This window comes from Rhamphochromis sp. 'chilingali', assembly GCF_963969265.1.
Source record: "Rhamphochromis sp. 'chilingali' genome assembly, chromosome: 9".
Taxonomy (NCBI): Eukaryota; Metazoa; Chordata; class Actinopteri; order Cichliformes; family Cichlidae; genus Rhamphochromis; species Rhamphochromis sp. 'chilingali'.
The window spans coordinates 19857843-19882249 of NC_137936.1; the positions used below are offsets into that span (position 1 = coordinate 19857843).

At 39.9% G+C, this 24407-nt stretch overlaps 2 protein-coding genes across 2 annotated transcripts; both read left to right on the forward strand.

Moving 5' to 3' along the window:
- The first annotated feature begins 1069 nt into the window (after nucleotides 1–1069).
- LOC308403056 (interferon regulatory factor 6-like) lies at nucleotides 1070–9857 on the forward strand. Its single transcript, XM_080892296.1, has 7 exons — nucleotides 1070–1398; nucleotides 6812–6990; nucleotides 7654–7849; nucleotides 7968–8228; nucleotides 8716–9108; nucleotides 9316–9434; nucleotides 9543–9857. The coding sequence occupies exons 2-7, from the start codon at nucleotides 6817–6819 to the stop codon at nucleotides 9714–9716; spliced, it is 1317 nt and encodes a 438-aa protein (XP_080748422.1). The 5' UTR covers nucleotides 1070–1398; nucleotides 6812–6816; the 3' UTR covers nucleotides 9717–9857.
- A 1927-nt stretch (nucleotides 9858–11784) lies between these two features.
- Nucleotides 11785–24339, forward strand: eps8l3a (EPS8 signaling adaptor L3a). The gene is made up of 21 exons (XM_080892326.1): nucleotides 11785–14368; nucleotides 14675–14813; nucleotides 16101–16180; nucleotides 16297–16370; nucleotides 16645–16709; nucleotides 16801–16959; nucleotides 17797–17946; nucleotides 18044–18108; nucleotides 18201–18292; nucleotides 18394–18506; nucleotides 18632–18746; nucleotides 19386–19459; nucleotides 19559–19633; nucleotides 20674–20819; nucleotides 20927–21143; nucleotides 21229–21254; nucleotides 21327–21423; nucleotides 21514–21621; nucleotides 22113–22198; nucleotides 23964–24096; nucleotides 24208–24339. The coding sequence occupies exons 3-21, from the start codon at nucleotides 16116–16118 to the stop codon at nucleotides 24217–24219; spliced, it is 1872 nt and encodes a 623-aa protein (XP_080748452.1). The 5' UTR covers nucleotides 11785–14368; nucleotides 14675–14813; nucleotides 16101–16115; the 3' UTR covers nucleotides 24220–24339.
- The last annotated feature ends 68 nt before the right edge of the window (nucleotides 24340–24407 follow it).

Genomic DNA, 24407 nt, shown 5'->3' on the forward strand with positions numbered 1-24407 from the left:
ATTTTACTCTCTTGTTTGGAGCACCGGGTGGGCATTAGGGGCACAGCACTGGAGTGGTTCAGGTCCTGCTTGGCTGGGTGAACTTTTTGTGTCTGTCTCTGTGACCATGTGTCGCCCTCCGCTCCTCTCTTGTGTGGTGTCCCACAGGGCTCAGTTCTAGAGCCCCTCCTCTTTTCTTTGTATCTGGTCCCTCTTGGTTCTATACTGAGAAAACATGGCATTGCATTTCATCTCTATGCTGATGACTGTCAGATCTATGTCCCTCTAAAGAAAAAAGGCACATATTCCATACAGCCATTACTTCAGTGTCTTGATGACATTAGGGTTGGATGTCTCTTAACCTTTAAAAATTTAATGACAAAATGACTGAGGTGATGGTTTTTGGTAGCCCCACTGAGACCCCCAATGTGTTTTTAGATACCTTGGCCCAGTATAATAAGCCATCTGTCACAAACCTGGGGGTCAAAGTAGACTCTGAACTGAAGCTTGACAGTTGGATTAAAGCTTCTTTCAGCTTAGGCAGCTGGTTAAAATAAAGCCAGTTCTTTCACAGCAGCACTTTGAGACAGTTATCCACGCCTTTGTTAGCACCTGATCTGGATTACTGTAATGCACTTTATATAGGGGTCAGTACTTCATACATTACTCATTTACAGAGGATACAAAATGCTGCAGTTATTTTTTAACTGGCACTCAAAAGTTTGAGAACATTTCCCCTATTTTAGCTTCACTTCACTGGCTGCCCACTCCTTTTAGGCTTCATTTTAAAATTCTCTTATTGGCTTTTAAAGCCCTCCATGGCCTAGCCCCATCTTATCTCTCTGAGCTGCGCCTTAAACGCCCACCTGCTCTCTCAGGTCAGCTGATCAGCTGAATGTACCCAGGACTGAGACTAAACTTAGAGGAGATCGTGCTTTTGCTGTAGCAGCTCCCAAACTGTGGAACGATCTGCCTTTAGAGATTAGACAGGCCTGTTTTTTAAATCACTCCTGAAAACCCATCTCTTCACCCTGGCCTTTGACACTTTGTGAGATGTTGGTTTTAGTTTATTTTCATTTTGGTTGTTTTAGTTTATTCTATTGTAGCTGACGCTGAAATGTTTGTGTGGGTTGCCATGACAACACCAAAGTGAATCTGAGATCGTTATTGTTTTCTATTTGTTTTCTTTATTTGCTTCTCATGCTTGTGTACATTTGCAGTAGGAAAGGTAATCTATGAATCCAGTGATATATCCTGCTTATAAGAAATGTTTCTGTTAAAATATTATTGTGAAGTAGTCACTTCCTGTGAGTTGCGGGAACCGGAAGTTGTGCGCGGGAGAGACAAGACAGAACGGTAACACGGCGGACTTTTCGGAATATACAACTTTTCTACTGCTGGTTTTACAAGGCGTACACGGTAAAAAATCATTATGCTGTTATTTGTTTAACACTTGTGCACCTTGTGAAAGGAAATAAGTGGCTGAGATGAATATCATATGTGCTATCGATATTATTTTACTTGTTTCTAGTTTTCACGGCGCTCCATGATTGTGAGAGGAATAAAAGAATTGTGGACATCAGTACGAAGCGTGGATTCTTTCGACCAGAGTAGAAACATCTATGCTGTTTTATCTTGTTTTTAAATATAGGGCTGTTTTAATTTTTGTGTATTTTATTTTCTACTGTTTTGTTTTATTCTATTGTTCTTAATTTATTTACTGTACAGCACTTTGTCCTGTGCTGGGCATTTTAAAGTGCTTTATAAATAAAGTTGGATTGGATTGGATTGGATTCACTCTGAATCACTTTTCCAGCGTTGATGTACTTTTACATGAAATAAACTCAGGCATATTAACTGAATTTAACTTAAGATTTCACAGAACTCACTTCATTTTCCACACTAAGCTCTGGCAACGTATGCGTTAAGTAAGTATCTCTGCTTAATGTAACTGTTGCACAAACATAAGTTGCTTTTTTTCTCTGAGGCATGCTTGAGTTGCTTTTTTTTGGTAAACATAAGATATGAAATGAGATTTAAATCTCAATGAGACTTTTCACCTGGATAAATAAAGGATAATAAGGTAGCTTTCACATAGTGTAGGGCCAGATTTAACTTAAGTATATTTTTTATAAATGACAGGATGAGGAATATACACATTAAAATATAGAATGTAGTTATGTAAGCGCAGTTTTGGCACAATGCTTTAATTGATTGTTTTTATTTTATTGCTGTCCAGAAAACCAGTCGGTCCTTTAAAAAAAAAAAAAAAAAAAAAGTCTGTCTGTAGCACCAGGTCGTCATGGAGACAAGCTGGTCCATCCAGTTCCTCTGTACTCGATGGAAGGTGATCGTGGCCATGATTTTCATTGAAATGTGAGGAATGTGTGGTGTGAATGCGCTTTTAATGGTTTACCTGCTTGACAGCACTGGACTTACTGCCCAGGATGAGACGGCAGTAACAGAAAGAGTTACCCATAGCATGAGCATCATTCACTTAGTTACCAATTATCACAAATTGCTGTTTTTTATTTAACTGAGCTTCTTCCTTTTTTCCACTTGCTTCCACTGCAACTTTAGCTATGAACCATGAAAAGACAGACGGCTTACAGGCACTGAAGTAAAAGGAAATGAAGACCTAAAAAACACAAATATTTTTTGCATTCCATTATGATGTGGTGTAAACTGGCTGGAAGTGGAAATGAAAGCACTGATGAGATCTTAAAATTTACTGAATCAAAGAATGTGTGCAACGAAGCAGTTTCGGTGCATGGCAGCATCGTAGACCCACACTGTAGCTTTCATTTTCATTATTACTGCGAAAAGTGTTCACAGGAAGATCTGCGGCTTCTCCCGACGAATGAAGGCACTGTTGGTGTGAATCCTGATGCTGAGTTTTAGTTCAAATCTTTGTTGTTCACCACTGTGTGTCGTCAGGGGGCTGTTATATATATATACCTCTATCTCCATTTGTTACTGTCCTTTCATTCTATTGTTTGAGAATAGTGACTTTTGTGTATTTATGTATGAGTTTCTTTTAATTCATGAAAGCTCACTTTGTCTACTCTGCATTCCTATGAAGTTTTTCAAAACCTGTTTCAGTGTAATGAGGTATGTCAAAGAAAGTTGGTGCTTCTTGTGGCTAATTTGATTATTAGTGTATCATTCTCCTTGTTAAAGAAACCTTCTCTGGTGACGGAAGCAGTAGTCTAATGAAACCAAAACTATATGCATACCTGCTGCTAAGTGAGAGCTTAGAACACGGTGTACCGCCTTTAATTCAGCGTATCACTATTACATGTGGTATTATTTTGGATAGTAGCGCAGTAAATGGGTAAGTTGAGAGATCACAGAGAGAAGACTGGAGAAAAGACATGTGTTATTATAGGGAAATATTCTGAGTGCTTCTTGAATGTAGTTCTTATCAACATCTGCATAAAAACAGTAGCAGCAGAAGACTCACTGTGTTGGCTGAGGGACTTCAGGCCAGCTGATTTCACCTGTGGGACAGTGACAGGACTACAACCCGAGGAAGAAGATTATCCACGCGTACTCAGTCCTGATTTATAGTTTATGCTGCTGTTTTATCAACATAAAATTAAATGAAGTTTTTCACTCTTTCAACCATTCGAGTAGGAATTACAACATCGACTCTTCCAAACTGAACTATCTCAACAACTTCTGGATATTTTGCTAATTTGTTCCGATTATTTATTTTTTCTCGTGAACCATGATTAAATGTTTCAGCTTTGATGTTACAATTATTTTGCTTTTTTTTTTAGCACAGACATATTGAAGAAAAAAGGAAAAGAAGGAGGAATGCATTAGCTTTGAGTAAACATAAAGAGTTGCATAAATCCACACCCTTTTTGATAAATAATACTTCCTATCAATAACAACCAAAATGCTCAATAATGCCTACAGAGGGAGAATTATATAAAGCAGCGATAACTGACACTAAGCTGACACCTGCTGGTTGACAAATGTAACAATGAAGCAGTCAGTTTGAGTCACTTGTTAACCCGGATCTCCTGTGTCATATTTATTCACCGTAATTCCAGGAAGTCAGAAGAAGACAACATGACCGATGTGTGAAATGAAACCAAATGTCACAACTGCAGCGACTGCATCCCAGGTTGTGGTGATATCTTCATGAAGCAAAAAGAGTACACAGAGAAACCGATTTCTAGCTGCACTATTTTACTACTAGATTGTTATTAACTGAGCCAAGCAGGTTATGTTTTTGCAACCGTTTGTGAGTGCGTGCCATAATTTTGTCTGTGAACTTTAGAGCTTGAAGAGTTGTGAATGAATTCTGATAAAACCTTGTAGGAGAGTGGAGTCATGTAAACAATTAACACTGAGGTGTATGCAAGCCAAAGTGTACCCAAAGACTTATAAGTGTGGTGTGTAGTGTTAACATGTTGAAAGATTTAAAATCTCCTGTCATATTTAACCTTTGACCTCTCCTTCAAGGTCAATAGATTGATCTGAAGGGCAAAGTGCTAATAAAGGGACATAGAATTAATTCATTGCTTTTTGCCATTTCTTGCATTGGCAACATACAGATAATAAAATATTGGGATACTAAATATCACATTACTTTATTGTGGCTTGTTATTTCGATTACAGTAACAGGTTATAACTGTTTACAATAAGAAAAGTAAAGTATTGTATTTAAAAAAACAAAATAAACTTGTGATCAAAATCTTTTTTCACATGATATTTTTGTTACAAACCTTTAAATGAATTTTACTAAAGAATGAATTGAATGCTACATGTGTGCTATCCATCATCCATCAATCCTCTTCCACTTATCATAAGTCAACAGTTAAAAGTAATATTTTCAAATATAAAAAATACAAAAGTAAATACTGCCCAGGCAGTGAGCTGCCTTGACGAAGGTCTGCAGAATGCTCAAAGTGCTTCATATTACTGTCCACTCTTAGATTTTAGTTCAGACTTTTTAAAAAATTATTTATTTATTTATTTGTATGAGGGAGTGTTTGGACATGAGAGACATTGTTCAAGAATCCAAGAAAATCAGAACAAATGATCTGAAAGTGAATTTTTGTGTGTATAAGCTATCTACTGATACCACTGTTTTAAGCCGTAGAGGCTTGCTTTAGTGGGACACCATTTCAGTCTTCAGATTCACTGTCTGCCAATTCCTGTATGACTTCTATCCAGTGTTTATTATGCATTACAAACTTGGCAGTATTGTTTGACACATCAGAGGTAGAAGGGATGGTGCAATGGTGTGAGAGCCACAACCTAATGCTAAATGTTAGTGAAACTAAAGAAATTATTTTGATATTAGATGTAAAAGAGATCATAGTTTGGTCTTAATTGGTGAACAGAAGGTTGGGCAGGTAACAATATTTAAGTAGACGTTAACTTACAGTTTGTCAGTTATAGTAGTTTCATCATGTGAATCCAAAATGCTGACTTTATCTAATTTGCAGTAATTACATGCAACTTTTCCATGTAATTTTGAACAGTTTTTAAATGTTCATTTTAATGGAATCCGGTAGAATGAAATACTTGATTGGTACATTCAGTTTATACCAAGCAGGATGTCCTTAATGATTATTTATGTGAATGAATAAACATTTTATTTAATATATTTCCATTGCATTTTACTCACACATACTCCGGCCAGTGTTTTTGTTAAATCTATTATCCGACATGCAGAAAAATGCAGCATTTCATTGAAACGTGCAAACATACATTGTAAAAACAGTATCTAAGGCAAAAATGAATTTGGACAGTTCTCTGAAGCTTGGAAGTCAGTATTTGGCAGGATGATTTTCATATGAACACCCTCTCTTACGCAAGCTGTTTTGTAATTTTTAACTAGTCTTCAGAACTGTTGTACCTCTCTCCTAACACCATACCCACACTCAACATGATTTGAACCAAGAATTTCAAATTTGGATTCCTCACATCATAACAGCTGTTGCCACTGACTTTCACTGAATTCCAGTTCTTGTGTAATTTGGATTTCAGTGAACAGGAGACGGATCAACTGAAGAGTCAAATTCATCCCTCCGTCATGTCTTTTTTTTTTTAAACTTATTTCTTGTGGACATGACTTTCAGGTACTGTTCATCTGATGTAGATAGTTGTTGTTTTTTTATTGTTGGCATTTTTTTTATAGATTCAACTAAAGAAATTGGAACAAATTATGTGTTTTTGCAGCAGGCTGCTAGTAACTAAGTAGCTAAAGGTACAATTTAGAACGCATTGCTGCATCTATTCCCAATTTCCACTTCTACATATAAAGAAATGAGTGATTGCGCAGGACTTTTGCTTGTATCTCAGTTCTTGGAGTGCCTCCCACTATTTTATCTATGAAATCATCTATTAAACCCTTTGCAGCCCCTAAGGTCACATTTATGTTGGGAGAAACTGGAAACATCTGTTAACCGCACTGGATCAGACAGATCGTGGTGATACTGCAGGCAGTTGGCAGTAAACTGACCCTATCGCCCCAAGCAAAAGAAAACCAAAAAAAAACAACAACCCACAATTAGCATCACACAGGAAGCAACAAGCACATGATGTATGCTGTGCCAACACCGGGAAAAATCACAAAAGCGGGCCAATTGACACGCTTTCTGCAGTCCATGAGCAGTTTCAGGGAGTGGTTTGATATTGTCGGCCTGTTTTTGGCTCCTAATGGTGATAGGATCATCATCAACCGTCCAGACAAACTCATTGTGTGCATTGTTTTGTTTTTTTCGTCGAAACTCCTGCCAGCTTGGGGGGGGGGTATTAAGGTATTAAGACTTCTGAGGGTGGACTGATTTCACTTGGATTTTCTCGGCAGTGAGGATGGCAGTCACCCCTCGGCGTGTCCGCCTGAAGCCCTGGCTGGTCGCGCAGGTGGAAAGCGGGCGCTACCCGGGATTGACGTGGCTTGACCGTGAGAACATGCGCTTCAGGATCCCATGGAAACACGCCACACGGCACACACCCCAGCACGAGGATGAGGACACCATCTTTAAGGTAAAGATTCACTAAAAGAGGGGTGTCTGCCTGTGTGTGTGACTTTATTCCTTATGCCTGATCAGAACTTGTACTTCTGCAGAGACAGTGAGGAGGTTTAAGCAGGGGTTATGCTAATTCATTCCTGGTTAATATCCTTTTAAAAAATACCCTCTAATAATAATAATAATAAGTAGGACTTTTAATAAAACGTCTGGCTTTGCAGCCCAGTTCTATTTTGTTTCTCTGGGTCCTGTCGAATGAAATTTTATGTAGGTGTTTTATTTTATTGTTCTTCTGTAAACCTACCAAATTAAACAGGAGAGGCATAAAGGGAAAAGGTTGTGGCTCATGAGGTTGTTTTCTTTTCTTAAAAAAAAATAAATAAGTAAACTTTTTTTAAAGAAAAGAAAACAGAATTTGATCAGCATAAACTTTGTTGTGACGAGGTGTGTGTACCTCGTGAAAAATTGAGCCTCTGGGCTTGAGTCTTTTCATTCTGACATAGCTGTGAATACATTATACAGCTGTTTCCTGACAAACATGCTGACCCAGCATCACTCAGTAAATAAAGAACACTGGTTTTATTTTTATTTTTTTAAAGTGAGTGCATACTGTGCATAAATAGAAATCAAAATAACTGTGTGATACTGATCCCTTCATTTGGTCTAAATATTCCCCCAGGCATGGGCTGTGGAGACCGGAAAGTTCCAGGAGGGAGTTGACGAACCTGATCCTGCAAAGTGGAAAGCTCAGCTTCGATGTGCCCTGAACAAAAGCAGAGAATTCAACCTCGTCTATGACGGCACCAAAGAGATCCCCATGAATCCTTGGAAGATATATGATGTCTGTGACATCCCTCAGCCCCTCAGCAACCACGGTAAATGAGAGCTCTTTAATGCGGCTCGCTCTCGTCTTTCTTCGTTCATCTTTAATTTTTTCTGCAATGTCCAGTTTGATTGCTTATTAACAGTAAATGAATTATTTTCTTCGTGTAGGCACCCCCTCTCCTCTCATTATGTGGTCTCCGATGGGTTCTGAGTCATCCATGCAGCCTCCCAGCTGTCCCCCATCAAACGAGGTCTGGCCCAAAGAGGAGCCTGTTAAACCCTGGCCTAAAGAGGAGCCCGTGGATGTGGAGATGCAGCAAACGACACACGACATGCCCCCAGTTACTCTGCCCGATCCATCTTTGCAGCCCCCTCCCCTGCCCGACGGCTTGTTTGCCTCTCCCAAAATGTGGATCAGTTCCCTTCCAAGTGAGTGTGAACTGTTGCTAAGACACGAGTCTTGCACCTGCTTGCTTGGCAGACTTCAACTTAAAATAACAATTTGAGCTTTTTGTTGTGGCAGGCTGAGGTGTAGGGGATACCTGCTGTAGCTCCCCAAGTGCAGTTGAACTTCATGACATTTGATTGGTTTAAATTAGGAAAATATAACATCAGAAAACCTCTTCTCTAGACAGCAATACTTGCTGGTTTTATAAAAAGATAGTTTCAACTCCTCTGCTTTAAGCTTGAAGATGTCACTATTCCTGTTGTTGTTTTTAAATAACCAGAACTTTTTATTAATTAATTGAGAATATGTGTCCAGTATGTGCACCATGGTCGTAAAATTGAAGTTTCTGCTTCCCTGTGACCTCTCCTTTTTCAAAAATTAAGCTTAGTTCTTTTTCTGTTTTTACCTAAAATATAGTTTTATTGCATTTTCCTTTTTAACACGCTTCCACCTTCATCTCTGACCCAGTGACAGACCTGGAGGTGCAGTTTCTTTACAGAGGGAAGGAGATGTGTCCTCCAGCGACAGTCAGCAACCCGCTAGGCTGCAGGCTGTTCTACGGAGACCTCGGGCCCATGGTCAATCAGGAAGAGCTGTTCGGCCCAGTGAACCTGGAACAGCTACGCTTTCCGACCACGGAGCACATCACCAATGACAAGCAGAGGGTCTTCACTAACCGCCTTCTGGACGTGATGGACAGAGGTCTGATCCTGGAGGTCAGCGGCCACGATATCTACGCAGTCCGTCTCTGTCAGTGCAAGGTGTACTGGTCTGGCCCCTGCGCTCCAAATCCAGCTGCTCCGAATCTCATAGAGCGGCAGAGGAAGGTCAAACTGTTCTGTCTTGAGTCTTTTCTCGCTGGTATGTATTAATGTCACTTCTTTTTAATAAATGAGATGCAATGTGTAGTTAAGCATCTTTACACTGACAAAAATGGGAGTTTCAGCGGTTTGGCCCATGCCTTAAGATCAAGGTGGGCAGGTGTGGCCTGCAATGTAAAATGAGTTTGAGCACCTGTGGAAAAGCATTTTTTTTTTATAAATATATATTTTTTTGTTTGCTGTGCAGGTGTGATAGCTCAACAGCGTGGCCAGGCACCAAGCACTCCTGACTATGAGATCAATCTGTGTTTCGGGGAGGAGTGGCCAGATGGAAGACCCAAGGAGAGGAAACTTATCATGGTCCAGGTAAAGAAATGTGTAACATAATTTAAGTGGTCTATCTTGAAATTTTTAAACAAATAAGCTTGTGAAGTGTCTTTTCCCAACACTTAACGGCCCTCTTTCACCCTGCAGGTCATTCCAGTGGTGGCCAGAATGATAAGTGAGCTGTTTTCTAGTGACGCCAACACGCGATCACTTGACAGCGGCAGCATCCGCCTCCAGATTTCAATTGAAGACATCAAGGATAGCATTGTGACCCAGCTAAAGCAGCTTTACTGCCTGCTACAGACCCACCAGGGTCTGTAGCAGGCAGTAAAGTAATGGGTTTGTTCTGAAATGGATGCTGCTGCTGCACTTTGGGTCTGAATTGTTTTATGGCTTGTTGAACGTAACTGTATTTAGCCTGTGATCGCATGTTTATTTTATCAATAAAAGCGTGACTGTGAATTTGTGTGAAATCCTTTCAAAAATACAAATTAAGCTCGTCTTTGAGCCATAAGAGTAAAATGCACTTTATTAGTTCCATGATGTCATCACTCGGCTGCTGCAGATGTGTCAGCTGCACATCAATGATATGGATCTCCTGCTCTGTCACATCCCAACCGTGCTCTGTTGGATTTGGATCTGTGGACTGTGAGTACAGTGAGCATAGATCCTCACAGACCTCTGAAGAGGTCATGCATATGTACTCAGTACTTTGTTTGGGCCCCTTTTGCATGAATTACTGCATCAATGCAGCATGGCATGGATGCTATCAGCCTGTGGTACTGCTGAGGTGTTATGGAAGACCAGGATGCTTCAATAGCGGCCGTCAGCTCTTCTGCATTGTTCAGTCTCATGTCTCTCATCTTTCTCTTGGCAGTGCCCCTATAGGGTTCAGGTCAGATGAGTTTGCTGGCCAATCAAGCATAGTAATCCAATGGTCATTGAACCAGGTATTGGTACTTTTGGCAGTGTGGGCAGGTGCCAAGTCCTGGTGGAAAATTAAGTCAGCATCTCCATAAAGCTCGTCTGCGGAAGGAAGCATGAAGTACTCCAAAATGTCCTGGTAGACGGCTGCGTTGACTCTGGACTTAATAAATCACAGTGGATCAGCACCAGCCAGATGACAGGGCTCCCCAAATCAACACAGACTGGAAAATACAGACTGGATTGTGTGCCTCTCCATTCTTCCTCCAGACTCTGGGACCTTGGTTTCCAAATGAGATGCAAAATTTGCTCTCATCAGAAAAGAGGCCTTTGGACCACTGAGCAACAGACCAGCTCTTTTTTTCTTTATCCCAGGTAAGATGCTTTTGATATTTGTTGTTCAGTTCTTCCACACTTTTCCCTTCCACATAACTTTCTATTAATGTGCTTAGATACAGCACTTTGGAAACATCCAGCTTCTCTTGCAATTACCTTTTGGGGCTTTCCCTTCTCATGGAGGGTGTCAATGATGGTTTTTCTGGTCAGCAGTCTTCCCACTGAATCAGACTGAGAGACCATTTAAAGCAGGGGTGTCCAATCCCAGTCCTCGAGAGCTACCGTCCTGCAGGTTTTAGATGCATCCTTGTTTTGACACACCTGAATCAAATGAATGGCTTGTTATCAGGCCTTTGCCAAACTTGATGGATGGCATGCTGAAGAGGTAATCAAACCATTAGGGATGCATAAAAACTGCAGGACAGTAGCTCTCGAGGACTAGGATTGGGCACCCCTGATTTAAAGGCTCAGGAACCCTTTGCAGGTGTTTTGGATTAATTAGCTAATTAGAGTGTGACACTTTGAGCCTACAATATTGAACCTTTTCACAATATTTACATTTTCTGAGCTTTTGAATTTGGAGTTTTCATAAGCTGTAAGCCATAGTCATCAAAATCATAACAAATAAAGGCTTGAAATATCTCTCTTTGCCAATCGATATCATATTTTCGTTCACCTTTTAAGTTGAGTTACTGAAATAAATGAAGTTTTGCATGATATTCAAATTTTTCAAATTGCATCTGTATAGTGTTCACAGTATATACATACATATCTATTAAATCACCTTTTTCAACCTATTCTGATATTCAGTGTGAACTTCAGCATGTTATCGTGATCATGTGTAAATATCTCGTAGACGTAGGCTGCCGGGGGATTCCCATGATGCATTGAGTTTTTCCTTTCCAGTCACCTTTCTCACTCACTATGTATTAACAGACCTCTCTGCATTGAATCATATCTGTTATTAACCTCTGTCTCTCTTCCACAGCATGTCTTTTATCCTGTCTTCCTTCTCTCACCCCAACCGGTCGCAGCAGATGGCCCCGCCCCTCCCTGAGCCTGGTTCTGCCGGAGGTTTCTTCCTGTTAAAAGGGAGTTTTTCCTTCCCACTGTCGCCAAAGTGCTTGCTCATAGGGGGTCATATGATTGTTGGGTTTTTCTCTGTATCTATGAAGCGCCTTGAGGCGACTTTTGTTGTGATTTGGCGCTATATAAATAAAATTGAATTGAATTGAATCTCATTGCATGGGGTGTCCGCCATGTGATGTGCTGATTACATGTTAATGTTAACAAGAAGATGAACAGGTGTCTCCAGTGAACTGGCTGGTATGTGAATGTCTGCTCATAAAAAAACAGACTTTGTTAAAACATTGTTTATTTTTGCTGTTGATTCTGGAGGTTGAGAGATATTTGAGTTAATTGCAAATCAGCTCCCCAGAAATGATAAATGTGCTCAATGAAACACAGCTGACCTCCAGTGGTTTAGTTAAACAACAGCAAGCATGAGATCAGCACAACATACTGTAGTGTTAAAGTCACAGAGCAGGCACTGAACGTGTGTCTGTTGAGTCACTTACACTTAGAAACCTTTAAAAAATTATGTCAAATTTAATGTATCACAAATCTATGTGACAGTGATGAGTTAAACTGTTAATCTGACAAACATCTGTTCCTCCAGCCAGAGCCTCTGAGCAGTGTATCCTCTTTATTTTGGAGGTGGTCAATTTCCAGCGCTCATTTTTTTATTTCTTCGACTGAGAAAATGTTGATATTCGTCAGAAAAAAGCGTTCAACTAAAAATCATACAAAATAAATGACTTGCTCATCAAACATGTATTATTATTTTTATGTCTGTCTAACAGACAAAGAAAGAGAAGCATGTTTGCTTTAAAATCCTTTCTTTCCTGGACACATCCCTATTTGAATCTTTTGAATACAAGAGATTTTATTATATATAGTCCCCTGCATTGTGTTAAACTACGCACTGTAAATGATTCCGACCCAACACACCGTCTTTCAGTTTTGTTTAGCTTTCATTGCACACTCCTGGCTTGGCACACATGGCAGCCAACTTTCCAGTCAGCTGTGCCCTCTCCTGCCCTCTGCTGTCCAACATCACTAAAAAAAGGGAAATCCTCATCAGCACAATCACATCCACCTGTCCCTCCAACCTCTCTGGCACCCTTGAGCTCACTGCACCGCCCCTCCCCTGCAGCTGAGTCAGGGATCACACCTCAGCCACACTTATCATTTCTTTATATTTTGTGACAAAGATGGGAAATAGATTTATTGAAACGTGCAATTATACACAGAAATACAGCACAGAAGGAAAAACTAAAGTCTAAACAACTGGAATGAGCTTGAAAGCTAATATTTGGTTTGACCACCTCTATTCTTCAGCACCGTTTGAACTCTGTTAGTCAAGATTTCCTGTCATTTCTTTGAGTAGTCTTCAGGAATAGTTCTCCAGGCTTCCTGAAGGACATTCAAAGCTCTTATTTGGATGTTGATAGCGTTTTGTTCTGTTCTCTGTCAACAGGATCCCACATTGCTTCAATAATGTTTAGCTCCAATCCATGACCAATTGTGAGCCACTCAGCATTTTCCATGTCTGCTTTTTTAATGCCATTTTTGTTGTTTGAAGTCTGTCAGCACTTGGAGGCATTTCACTGGCTTGAGGTTCTAAGCAGTTATCTGCCTTGCCTCAGGGCAAACAGCACCTCTAGGAAAGAATTATATGTTTTTGTCTCAGGCTGTTTATAACAAAGTGCCTAAAGACACAATCGGGTCCTTTGCCAAGTTGTCTGTTATGTGTAGACCCAACACCGATTCATCCCTTGACTCAGGGGCCTTTTTAATGTTTGAATGACTCATAGGTCATTCTTAATTAGCGTTGCAAACAAAAACATTCTTCTGATAATGGTCACAAACAAGGACTGAACTGAAAGTGAGTGAAAAAGTAGCCAATTCTAAAGAAAAACTTTGATAGACCGCCAGAAAGCCTGGAGAACTATCACTCAAAACCACTCATAAAAAAGTTCTGGCTCCTTGGAAATAAAAACTAAGGAAATGAGGGATGACTCAAGGCTTTTCTCAACATTTTCTTAAGGTATTACACTTTTGAATAATATTGCCGCTTTGGGTAGTGACAAAAGAGCTCATTTTTTTCAGGTTTTTATACATTTAATCTGGTGTGTAACGTCATGCTTTTATGATTTGTCATATTTTTGGATTTGAAGATCTTAATCTGCAAAGCTTCTGCCAGTTACAGCGGCTTGAATGAGCCATGTTCCCTCTTAAATACAGCAAAATGGCAATAAAAAAGTAGCAAAACTTTAATGAGACATTGTTTATAGTACAACCATCCCAAAATAATGACATGGTACAGTAGCCACTTCCTGCTGTTCAGCAGGCTCCTCGGTTTACTTTCTGGAAGGGTGATCTCAGTCGTATAGAAGCAATCAAAGCAAATGTGGTGAACAAATTATTCTCAATCTGGTAAAGTTTTCATAGATCATTTGAGCTAAATACATTCACACTGGATGCTGTGACACGCTGTGTCTGGTTAATGTTTGGCTTTGTGATATCTGCTAAGAGGACATAAAAACCAACAAGCCAGGTAGATGGTGTCATAATCCTTTTTGAACATTTATAACAGGGCATTTAAAGCTAAAGGAAGGAGACGTAAAAGGGAGACTTTAAGTGCTACAACGGTATTTAGATTTCCTTCTCTCTCTCTCTTTTAACCTTGTTTCACTTGTACCCATTTAGCATTAGCCCCAAATGTATTTATGTATAGAGAATACAACAGATATACAGATTACATAACAGCAGACTATTGAACCAATATGGAAGAATAATTAAGTAGTGTCCTCTTATCTTAATATTTACAAATGGAAAGAATGCAAAATGCTGATCAAGTTTTCTTTGTAGCATTTATTGATGGGAGGGGATTTCCACGATATCTGGTAACCTTTGCCCAAACGGGATACTACTAAAGATCTCACGCCCTCATCCAGGTGGCTCTTCCACAGATCCGGACTTTGTCCTTCTCTCTGATGAGGAAGTCTAAGCCGTACATCGACAAAGTGTGGGTTTCAAACATGAGCAGAGTTTGACTGGAAGCAAAAACAACGCATAAGGAACTAACAACAAAAGGTAAGAACTGGTGACAATATCAGCAGTACACTGAATATGTCTTTATTGTTTGTCTGAACGATGTACGGCGAAGGCTTGCTGAAAGGTTGGACTTAGTTCTTCTCTTTATTCACGGCTATCAACATAATTTAAAAACATGCTTTTCAAAATAAAAATTTAAAGAATAAGGGAAAACTTGAATAATTATGTAAATGAATTCGTGGTGTGGTTTTGAATCCAAACTTTTAAAGGTTTAATGATTTTGATTTCCACTGACTGTCATTACGCCACTTTTCCACCAACTACACATTGTTATGTGTAGGCTGTGTGCAGACAGGAATAGGACCCAAGGTGCAGACTCCAGAGCCAGATGTCAACTCAAATATAACATAACTGGAAAAAAATCAAAATAAACTTACACCAGAGGACTGACAGAACACACAGCTAGGTAAACGGTAGATCACGACACAGACACAGAGAAACACAGGGCTTAAATACACAGAGGGAGCACTCAGGGAATGGGTAACAGGAGGAAAACAAAGCTGGGGCAAATAAGGCCTAACGAGACAAGGGGAAGCAAAACCAGACACATTAACATCAGACATGGACTTTCAAAGTAAAACAGGAAACATAACACAGACTCACAGGCAGGCACTATAACAAAGGGAACAGAGATGTGGGACCAGGGCAGACACAGACACTGACTGGACACGGGGATATAGCAACTAAGGATACACAGAGACTAGACAAGGGGATACAGCTGACAGGGGAGACAGAGCAACTAGAGAAGACAGAGACATAAACCATAAGACAGAACTCAAAGAAACCAAAGACTAGAAATAATAATATAATAAACTCAAAAACCCTGGGTCGACGACCCAGGCATCCTGACACACATCATATGTCAGTCAGGATTTGAACCTCATGTATTCTTCATATGTCATTAATCAAGATCTGATTTAAGTGTTCCCTTAATTATTTTGATGTGTAGATAGATAGATAGATGTTAGATGTACAGTGCACGTTGTTTTATTTGTATCATATTTGTGTGTTGTGTTCAGTGTGTTTGGTCATGTGTCACTGCAGGTGTGCAGTTGTGATGTAACTGACCACATTTCTGTGTTACCACAAGATTGTTTTCTTGATCCGTTTATAATTCTCTGCGTTTTAATTTAATTTTCATTCCTCTAATTAGCTCAGACTTAACACAATAAACCTGTAAAAGTGGAAGATTTATGGGTTGATTTCAGATACAGGTGGGTGAGTCCACTCATGTATGACGTGTGTATGATTCATGTGATGTTCCAGGTGAGTCCAGTCAGTATGTTCAGGAATAACAGCCCCTTTGGCTGTGATACCAGCAGCTATGCAGACTCACTCCAGTCCAAGTATGTATTCTGGCAATTTTTTATCTGGGCAACAATCAATTGGCTGATTGCTTTATTCATTTATTTTATTCAAAGGTTCAAAGGTTTATATTTGGGTTTTTGTTTTTCTGTGACAGTGGTTATTCCACGATGGATGAAGCGCCATCACGGCTCTCAAATATGTCGAGGCCAAGTGCAAAATCAATTTACTGTAAGTAAACATTGCTGTTAAACGTACTAATAGGTTTTAATTTCATATATATATAACTCTGATTTATCTTATTGGATATTTATTTCTTTTATGACCTTATGCAACTGATCATTTGACTATGTCATTGCTGCCTTTCCATCCTAAATATTTCAATTGTCAATTGTTATTATTATTATTATTATTATTATTATTATTATTATTATTATTATTATTATGCTTCCACCTTTAATTGTATTTGTGAAAGAACATAAAGACCTGCTTTGTGTTTCAGCAGTGCAGAGGCAGGAGTATGCAGCATCAATAAACAAGATGATGGGCAACTTTCAGTGCAGGGTGGAGGTGGAGTATTAAGAACATTTTCTATTATACATCCAAATGTACCTGTATCTGGATAGTGTCAAACTTCTGTTTTAATCCTTCTGTGCCGCAGCACCTGTTCACCTGTGACCTGGACGGGAAGGACCTGAAAAACATCACAGACTGTGTGGACCGTTTGAACCTGCTGGAGGAGATGGGTCATGTGTGGGGTCAGAACATGCAATTGGAGGTGCAAGGCACCAAAATGATGCTCACAGATATTGAAAACAAGGTAACAACCACAGCGCAGCTTACAAAAAGTCTATTTAAACTGGAATGAGTTAATTGGATGAGTTATCATTAAATTTGTGCCAATTTGCATAAATGTCTGATATCAAAAGTATCGTAAAATGCAGACCCGCTGTCATGTGTCATACAGGCGGGTTGAAAGTTCTGGGCAGAGCTAATAACATGGAGAGGCAACCACGTGTATGTCAGTAAGAGGAAAATGCACATTTGCCAGTAGCATTTCATCTTAAAACCCTTTAAAACCTTATTTATTTATTAGGATTTATTTATTTATTAGGACACACTAACCAATAGGGTAAAAACATACCTGGATAAGAAACTCACTGCGGATCATTATCGGTCATCGCCTGCCTAGAGCCCAAACATCAACATTATTGAAACAGTGTAGGATTATTTTGACAGAGAACAGAACAAAAGGCAGAAACTTCCAAAGAAGAGCTTTGAATGTGACTCATGAAGAACTATTCCTGAAGACTACTTAAAAAAACCCCCAAAGGAAAACAAAGAGAATTCAGACTGTGTTGAAGAATAAATGTGGTCATGTGAAATATTTATTTTCAAGTTCATTAGAATCATGCAGACTTTGTTTTTGGCTTTTGTACTCTATAGCCATTTATTTTTTTAAACATTTTAATACATTCATTTAAATATTTTCAGTTTCTCTAGCAAAACATAAAAACATGGAGCTGTGACTCCAGAGGTTTTCACAGTACTGTTTAATGATGTTCAAGCTTTTCTCCTGCAATGATAGAAGCTATAAAAACATGTGAATCAACAACCCAACATCCTCTGTGATGACTTTGCTACTGTGCTTTTTCAGGACGAGCTGGAGTCGATGCCTCTCAGTGACATCCAGGAGTTCACCGCTGTGCTGAACGCCGGGGTGTTTAACTCTCTGCTCACAGTGTCAGTCCAGGCCAGGAAAAAACGCAACCACACTGTCTTCATGTTCCAGTGTGATGATGTCAGGGTGAGGGCAAACCGGCCGAGATGGCTGCCATCATGACTCATATCAAGCGAAAGCAAAGGGCAAGTGATTTTCTAATTTTTTCTTTGTTTTTTTACAGGCCGACTATGTTGAAAAACATCTCTCACTAGCACTGGCACGCCAGGGACAGAATTCAGGCATCAAGTACTGTAAAATTTCTGTGTCCATACACTTTAATCTTTATTAAAGTTTTCTTTGTGAAACTGTATCTCACCTTTTTTTAAAAAAAAAATCAGAAATGAAGGAGTGAAACCTGCAGTAATCCCTAAACCCAGCGAGCCAGAGCCTGCGGCTGAACCAGCGTGGCAGTGGAGTGAGCCTGACTATGGTAAGGTTGTGACAGCACACATGGTGGTACTGATGCACTGTTATTGGTGTGATGATGGCGTATTCATCCTCTTTTTCATCTGTTTGTGGTTGTGTGTATAGAAGACCATTTGCACGATCCTGAAATGTTACTGCCTGAAGATGAGGAGGATGATGAGGAGCCCTTCATGCATAAAGACGTACCTCGTTCATACACGGAGCTGGACAGGAATGTGGTGAGTTTTCTTTAGGAGAAGTATATTTTGCTTCTTCTTTGCATGCTTAAATCAGAAAGCATCTTATAAGGGAAGAATAAATGAATAAATTCCTCTTTTCTCAGTGGCTTTTTTCTTTCTTGCAGGATATGTTGAATCATATTTTAAGGGACATCGAAATCTTCATGGGACAATTAGCTGCAGCAGAAGCTAAAAATGCAAAGAAGAAGAAGACGAAAAAGAAGAAGAAAAAGGGGAAAGGTCAAAATTAAAAGCACACTTGAAAAAAAAATCCCATATTGTGTGAAATTCACGGCTTCCAGCAGCGCCTGGTTTAACTCAATTCAGTTTAATTCAATTAAGTGTTATTTATGTAGCACCAAATCACAGCAACAGTTGCCTCAACGTGCTTCATATTGTAAGGTAAAGACCCCATAAAAATACAGAGAAAACAGAGAAAACCCCAACAATCAGAGGACCCTCTATGAGTAAGCACTATGGCGACAGTGGGAAGGAAAAGCTCCCTTTTAACAGGAAGAAACCTCCAGCCTAGATAACTAAGGGATGATTCAAGGTCACCTGATCCCCTAACTATATACTTTATCAAAAAGGAAGGACCTCTATTTTTTCTTTTAATTTAGTATTAAAAACAGAATTTTAGATGTTAGTTTAGTTTAGCTGTGAGTTTCAGCTTTGGTCTATATTCATTACATAACTGTAGATTGCTGTGGGCTGGCTAAAATGACAAAGACTATAATCTGTATTTAAACAAATGTATTGCCTTTACTTTAAGCTCTATATTTATATAAAAATACATTTTATTCTAATAAATATTAGCAGCTGTGATGTCTGCATGTTTATTTAATTATTTATCTTTATTGTTTGTTTTTTATTTTTCAGTCATGGACAGCATGCCCTCTCAAGAAGAATTTGAAGAATGCCTCCATAAAATTAAATTCGGCTTAAACCTGCTGGTTTGTTTCCCCTTTTCCGTTAACACAATATCATCATGCTGTGGGTCTGTGTGTTGTTCCTGTGTAACATACAGCATGTGCGACATCTTTCTTTGACAGGGGGAGCTCAATGGAAAGATCAACAATCCCAGTGCTCCTGAATTTGTCCGCTCCTTTTTTGTCTCGTTAAAATTCGTAAGTGACTATTAAAAACATTTTTGGCATCATCTTTAGAATTTCCCAGCACTGTTTCCACCTTCACACATACGCCCACCCACACGATCACAAATATAACAGAAAACATAAATGGATTAAATTAATGATAGTCTAGAGTGGGCAGTGAGGAAGAAATCTGAGGAAAGATAGCAAGGACATTTTAAAAATCACGCATAACAGAGCTGCTTAAAAGCAGGACTAAAACAAAATTGGTTTTAAAAGTCATTTTTTCAAAGCCGACTCTGCTCACACAGGTCATTTCAAAACCGAAGCACCCTGACTGTGAAACGTAGTTAAAAAGATGTTTTTTCACAGGACTGCACCCCATGATTCATTAGCTTGTAGAACCACTTTTAGCACTAATTGTTTTGTGACTTTATCAGTCTCTCACATCACTGTGATGAAATTCTGGCCCACACCTTTTTACAGGGTTGTGTCAGTTAATTGAGTGTTGTGGGCATTTTATTTATGCGCAGCTCTCTTAAGGTCGCCCCACAGCATTTCAGTTGGGTTAGTTTGGAGGTTGCAACACATCCATTCTTTTCTTTTACAGCTGTTCTGTTAGAAATATGCTGCTCTGCTTAGGCTCATGGTCCTACTTATAACCAATTTAATGAAAGCTTGAAGTGTTACACAGAGGGCCTCATGTTTGACTTCAAAATACTTTGCAGTTCATGGTTGCTTCAGTGACTGGTTTCCAGGTCCTGTGGCTGCAAACGAGCCCAGATCATCACCACTCCATCGCTGTGCTTGACAGTTGTTATGAGGTGTTCATGCTGATATTCTTCGTTTAGCTTTTGTAAAAGTGCTGTCACATAAAGAACTGTTAATGAGTGTTTAAACACTGGGAATTAACTTAACTGGGGATTTGATTCTCATTTGCTCACTGGCTGGACTTTAAACTGCACAGACACCTCCTGTTGTCATCTCAGCAAGCCTTCCACCTGCTCAGGGTGGGCTGTGCACACCACTGTTCCACTGGACTTATATTCGTTATTAATTGTTAATGCCCTCATCAGGTGGTGTCACACTGTCCTGAGGTTCTGCCGCCCAGCATTATTGCGCCGTTGCTGACGCCTCAGTGTATCCGTCTCATGAGTGAAGAGGCGTCCACGGAGGAGGACGAGCTGTGGCAGTCTCTGGGAGATGCCTGGAACATTCCCAGGTGTAACAAGACATCTCTTATACTTTGACTTCTTTTTGTTTACAGCTGAGAAAGTGTTCTGTTAAATGTCAGCAGGGCAATCAAACATGTACTCTTACTGTTATCAGTACCCAGTGGCCAGAAGATGATGAGGACATTCCAACCTACACCCCGCAGTTCTTCGATGGCTGGCAGCCCCCTGAAGTCACTGCAGAACCTCCCCCCACTCCACCTCTGACCAGACAGAGGAATGCACCCAAATCTGTGGCCAGACCAAAGAGCCCACAACCTGGACCCAGTAAACCAGTAACCAGGCAGGAGGATCGGCAACCTGCGCCCAGTCAGGTAAACGAAGCATTCAAGTATCTTCTAGTTACTTAAATAAAAAGCACAGAAGTTCACATCAATGCTATTTTCTTCTTCCACACAGACGTATGCCAGTTGGAAACCTACACGGTACGCATGAACACACAAAGGAGTCAATGATTCAGTGCAAAGTGAGTGTTTTTGATTTTGACTTTTTCCCAGCTCAGTGGAGCCAAAACCGCGAGAAGTGCGTGTGAAGTCTGACTTCATTTCAAGAAACCAAAGAGAGCTCACCGTGAGAAAAGGAGAAACAGTTCAGGTATCAGCAAAGTGACTCATCCGATTTTTCTGTCCCTACTCGCATTTGTTTTGTTAACTGCCTCCATATTTGCTTTATTTGTGCCTACAGCTGCTGGACAAGTCCAAGCAGTGGTGGAAAGTGAGGAATGACAGAGGGGAGGAAGGCTTTGTCCCCAGTAATATCCTGAGCGATAATGATCACCAACCTGATGAAGAGGTTACCACTTAGCAGACACGAACACGTTACAGTTCACATTAAAGATACACAAACACTGAATTATTCTGAGCGTAGATGATAAGAAATAAAAAGCATGTTTGTGCAGGATTAGACTTTTGCCAAGCCACAGGTGCTAATGGGAGTGATCCCATTCCTGTTTCATTCCACACTCCAGGAAACTGGGAATTTACTATAAATACAAGAAACATTACTTGTAATGAGTCACTGCTGAGTGTTTTTGCCCTTCTAATTTGATGTTTACTTCTGTAAAACAAAGCAGAAAGCCCAACAAAGACAGGAAGTAAAACTTTCAACTGTGTAAAAGAGACCAGGAATCACAAAATAAAACAGGAACGGACATGAGCAAAAACCAATAATCATATAGTTTAAACTATATAGCAAGCTGTATGTGCATTTTTATTTTCAGACTTAATTAAAGTAATACTACTTTACACTTAAACTAATAATACATTATTGTTCCATTTTCAAAGGAAATTGTGGCCTCACCTGTCCTAACAAAGAGGTCCAAGCCTGCCGAAGTGAAAGCCTGGCTCGAAGACAAGGGCTTCAGTAAAATGTGAGTACAACCAGAATTCTTCACTCCCTAATGTAATGAATTGGCTGTGCAGGTGGCCTTGGTGCTAGTTTCTGGCATTTACTATCCAGTGTCTGCATAAAAAGAAACATGAAGGTCAGAAAGATCAGCTGAAATATCAGGGAGGAGGGACAAATGTGGACAAACAGTTAAAGAGTAAAAATGGTCTCAGATGTGGATGATCAACCTGCTGTGACATCTGCAATCATCTCTGTTCTCCTTCATATTAATATTAGTGTTATCAATTATCAAAATTATCGCAATTTTCATACATTTCAGCTTTATTTATTCATTTTTTCAGTCTGTTAAGTATAAATATTAAAAACAACCTTAGCTGAACAACAAAACATGACATATTAATGTATACTTTATTAACCCTGTAGAAATTGCTTAGTCCCCTGCATTTAACCCATTCTACCAGTAAGCAGTGGGCAGCTACCAATCCAGCACACAGGGAGCAGTGTGTAGAGACGGTACCTTACTCAAGCCCCAAAACTATTCATGGCAGCGGTGGGATTCAAAGACACTGGAGCCTTAATCCAGCACCTTAGACCGCTCAGCCACGCTACCGATTGCACTGTGTTATTATGTATTTAATCCAAAAAGCAGAAGCACCGTGTGAAAATCTGAGTTCTCCTTTACCCTCTTAATCTCTATGGAAGCAGTAAGTACTGATCATCAGCGAGTGTGAGCAACTCTATAAAAGCTGAAGTCTTGGCAGTTAGCATTGCCAAGACATAAGAAATGATGTCATTTTCAAATAATTTGAAGTCTTTCACTCTACAGTGAGAAAGATTTTTCGCAAATGAAAAACATTCAAGATTTTCCAATCTTCCCTGGAGTAGACTTTTCAACCCGAGGTCAGACCATGCAATGCAGAGGAACTGCAAAAAATCCAAGACTCACACTTTTCAGACTCTACAGGCCTCAGCATGTTAAATGTAAAAGTTCCTGACAGCATAAAGACTGAACAACTATGGCTTGTTTGGAAGGATTGCCAGGAAAAAGCCTCTTCTCTCTAAAAAGAACGTGGCTGCATGGTTTGTGTTTGCCAAGCCTAAGCTACACTAAGAACAAACTACAAGACTTCTGTAACAATGACCTTTTGACAGATGAGATCAAAATGTTTGGCCACATTTGGGAAAGCCAAACACAGCATATCAGCACAAAAAAAAAACACCTCATACCACCCGACAGCACGTTGATGGAGGGGTGATGATTTAGGTTTTGTTGGCAGCCACAGGCCCTGGGTATGATGCAGTCATTGAACTGACACAAAATCCTCTGAGTACCACAGTATTTGTAGAGTCTAATGTGAGGCCATCTACCATGTTTGGCTAAAAGTGAGTGATGCAACAATGATCCCAAGCACAGCGGTAAATTTACAACAGAATCACTGAAAGTGAAAAAATACAGGCGTTGATCCAAAGTCCAGACCTGCAACTGACTGAAATGCTGTGGTGGTACTTTAAGAGAGCTGTGCATGGACAAATGTCTACAACTTAACAGAAGAGTGGGCCAAAAGTTCTCCATAATTACACGAGAAACTGTTAAAGTCATACAGAAAATGATCACTTCATGTTTTTGTTGCTAAAAACGGCTCTGCAAGATAGTGAATCATGGGAGGTACTTAGCTTGGCTATATAAATCTGCAGGTATATAAAGACACAGCTGTGTGTACTGCTGCACACTAAGCAGGTTTTCCAAAGTGTGAGAAACACAGATCCATGTTATTTATCTCCTGCAGCACTGTACGCTGTCTCGGTGTGGTGAGCGGCGCTACGCTTCTGGGCATGACCAGAGAGGAGCTGAAGGTGATGTGTCCCGAGGAAGGAGGCCGAGTCTTCTTCCAGTTAAACGCAGTCAGGTCGCAGCTAGCCGTAAGTGACAAAGCACTGCTTCACTCGCTTCTCCCATCCATGTGGAGTTTCTATAGAAGCATGCTGCATGTAGCACAGACAACTCTGCTCTGTCTTTTGTGAACACTTTAGGCTTCCAGTTAAGTGAGACCAGTGACGGGACATCAAAGGGGACAGAAGAGGACCAAAACTGGTCACCGATGATCAGACTGAAAACTTTGAGCTTTGAGTTTACAGTGCATACTTACGTCTCGTTTGAAATCTCTATCTATCTATATCTATATCTCTATATATCTCTCTCATATATATATATATATATACACACACACACA

Coding starts and splice junctions, on each gene's coding strand:
- LOC308403056 (XM_080892296.1), top strand. CDS start 6,817: ATGGCAGTCACCCCTCGGCGTGTCCGCCTGAAGCCCTGGCTGGTCGCG. Junction 7,850..7,967: donor TCAGCCCCTCAGCAACCACG/GTAAATGAGAGC, acceptor TTCTTCGTGTAG/GCACCCCCTCTCCTCTCATT. Junction 9,109..9,315: donor TCTTGAGTCTTTTCTCGCTG/GTATGTATTAAT, acceptor TTTGCTGTGCAG/GTGTGATAGCTCAACAGCGT.
- eps8l3a (XM_080892326.1), top strand. CDS start 16,116: ATGTTCAGGAATAACAGCCCCTTTGGCTGTGATACCAGCAGCTATGCA. Junction 16,371..16,644: donor AAGTGCAAAATCAATTTACT/GTAAGTAAACAT, acceptor GTGTTTCAGCAG/TGCAGAGGCAGGAGTATGCA. Junction 21,622..22,112: donor ATCACCAACCTGATGAAGAG/GTTACCACTTAG, acceptor CCATTTTCAAAG/GAAATTGTGGCCTCACCTGT.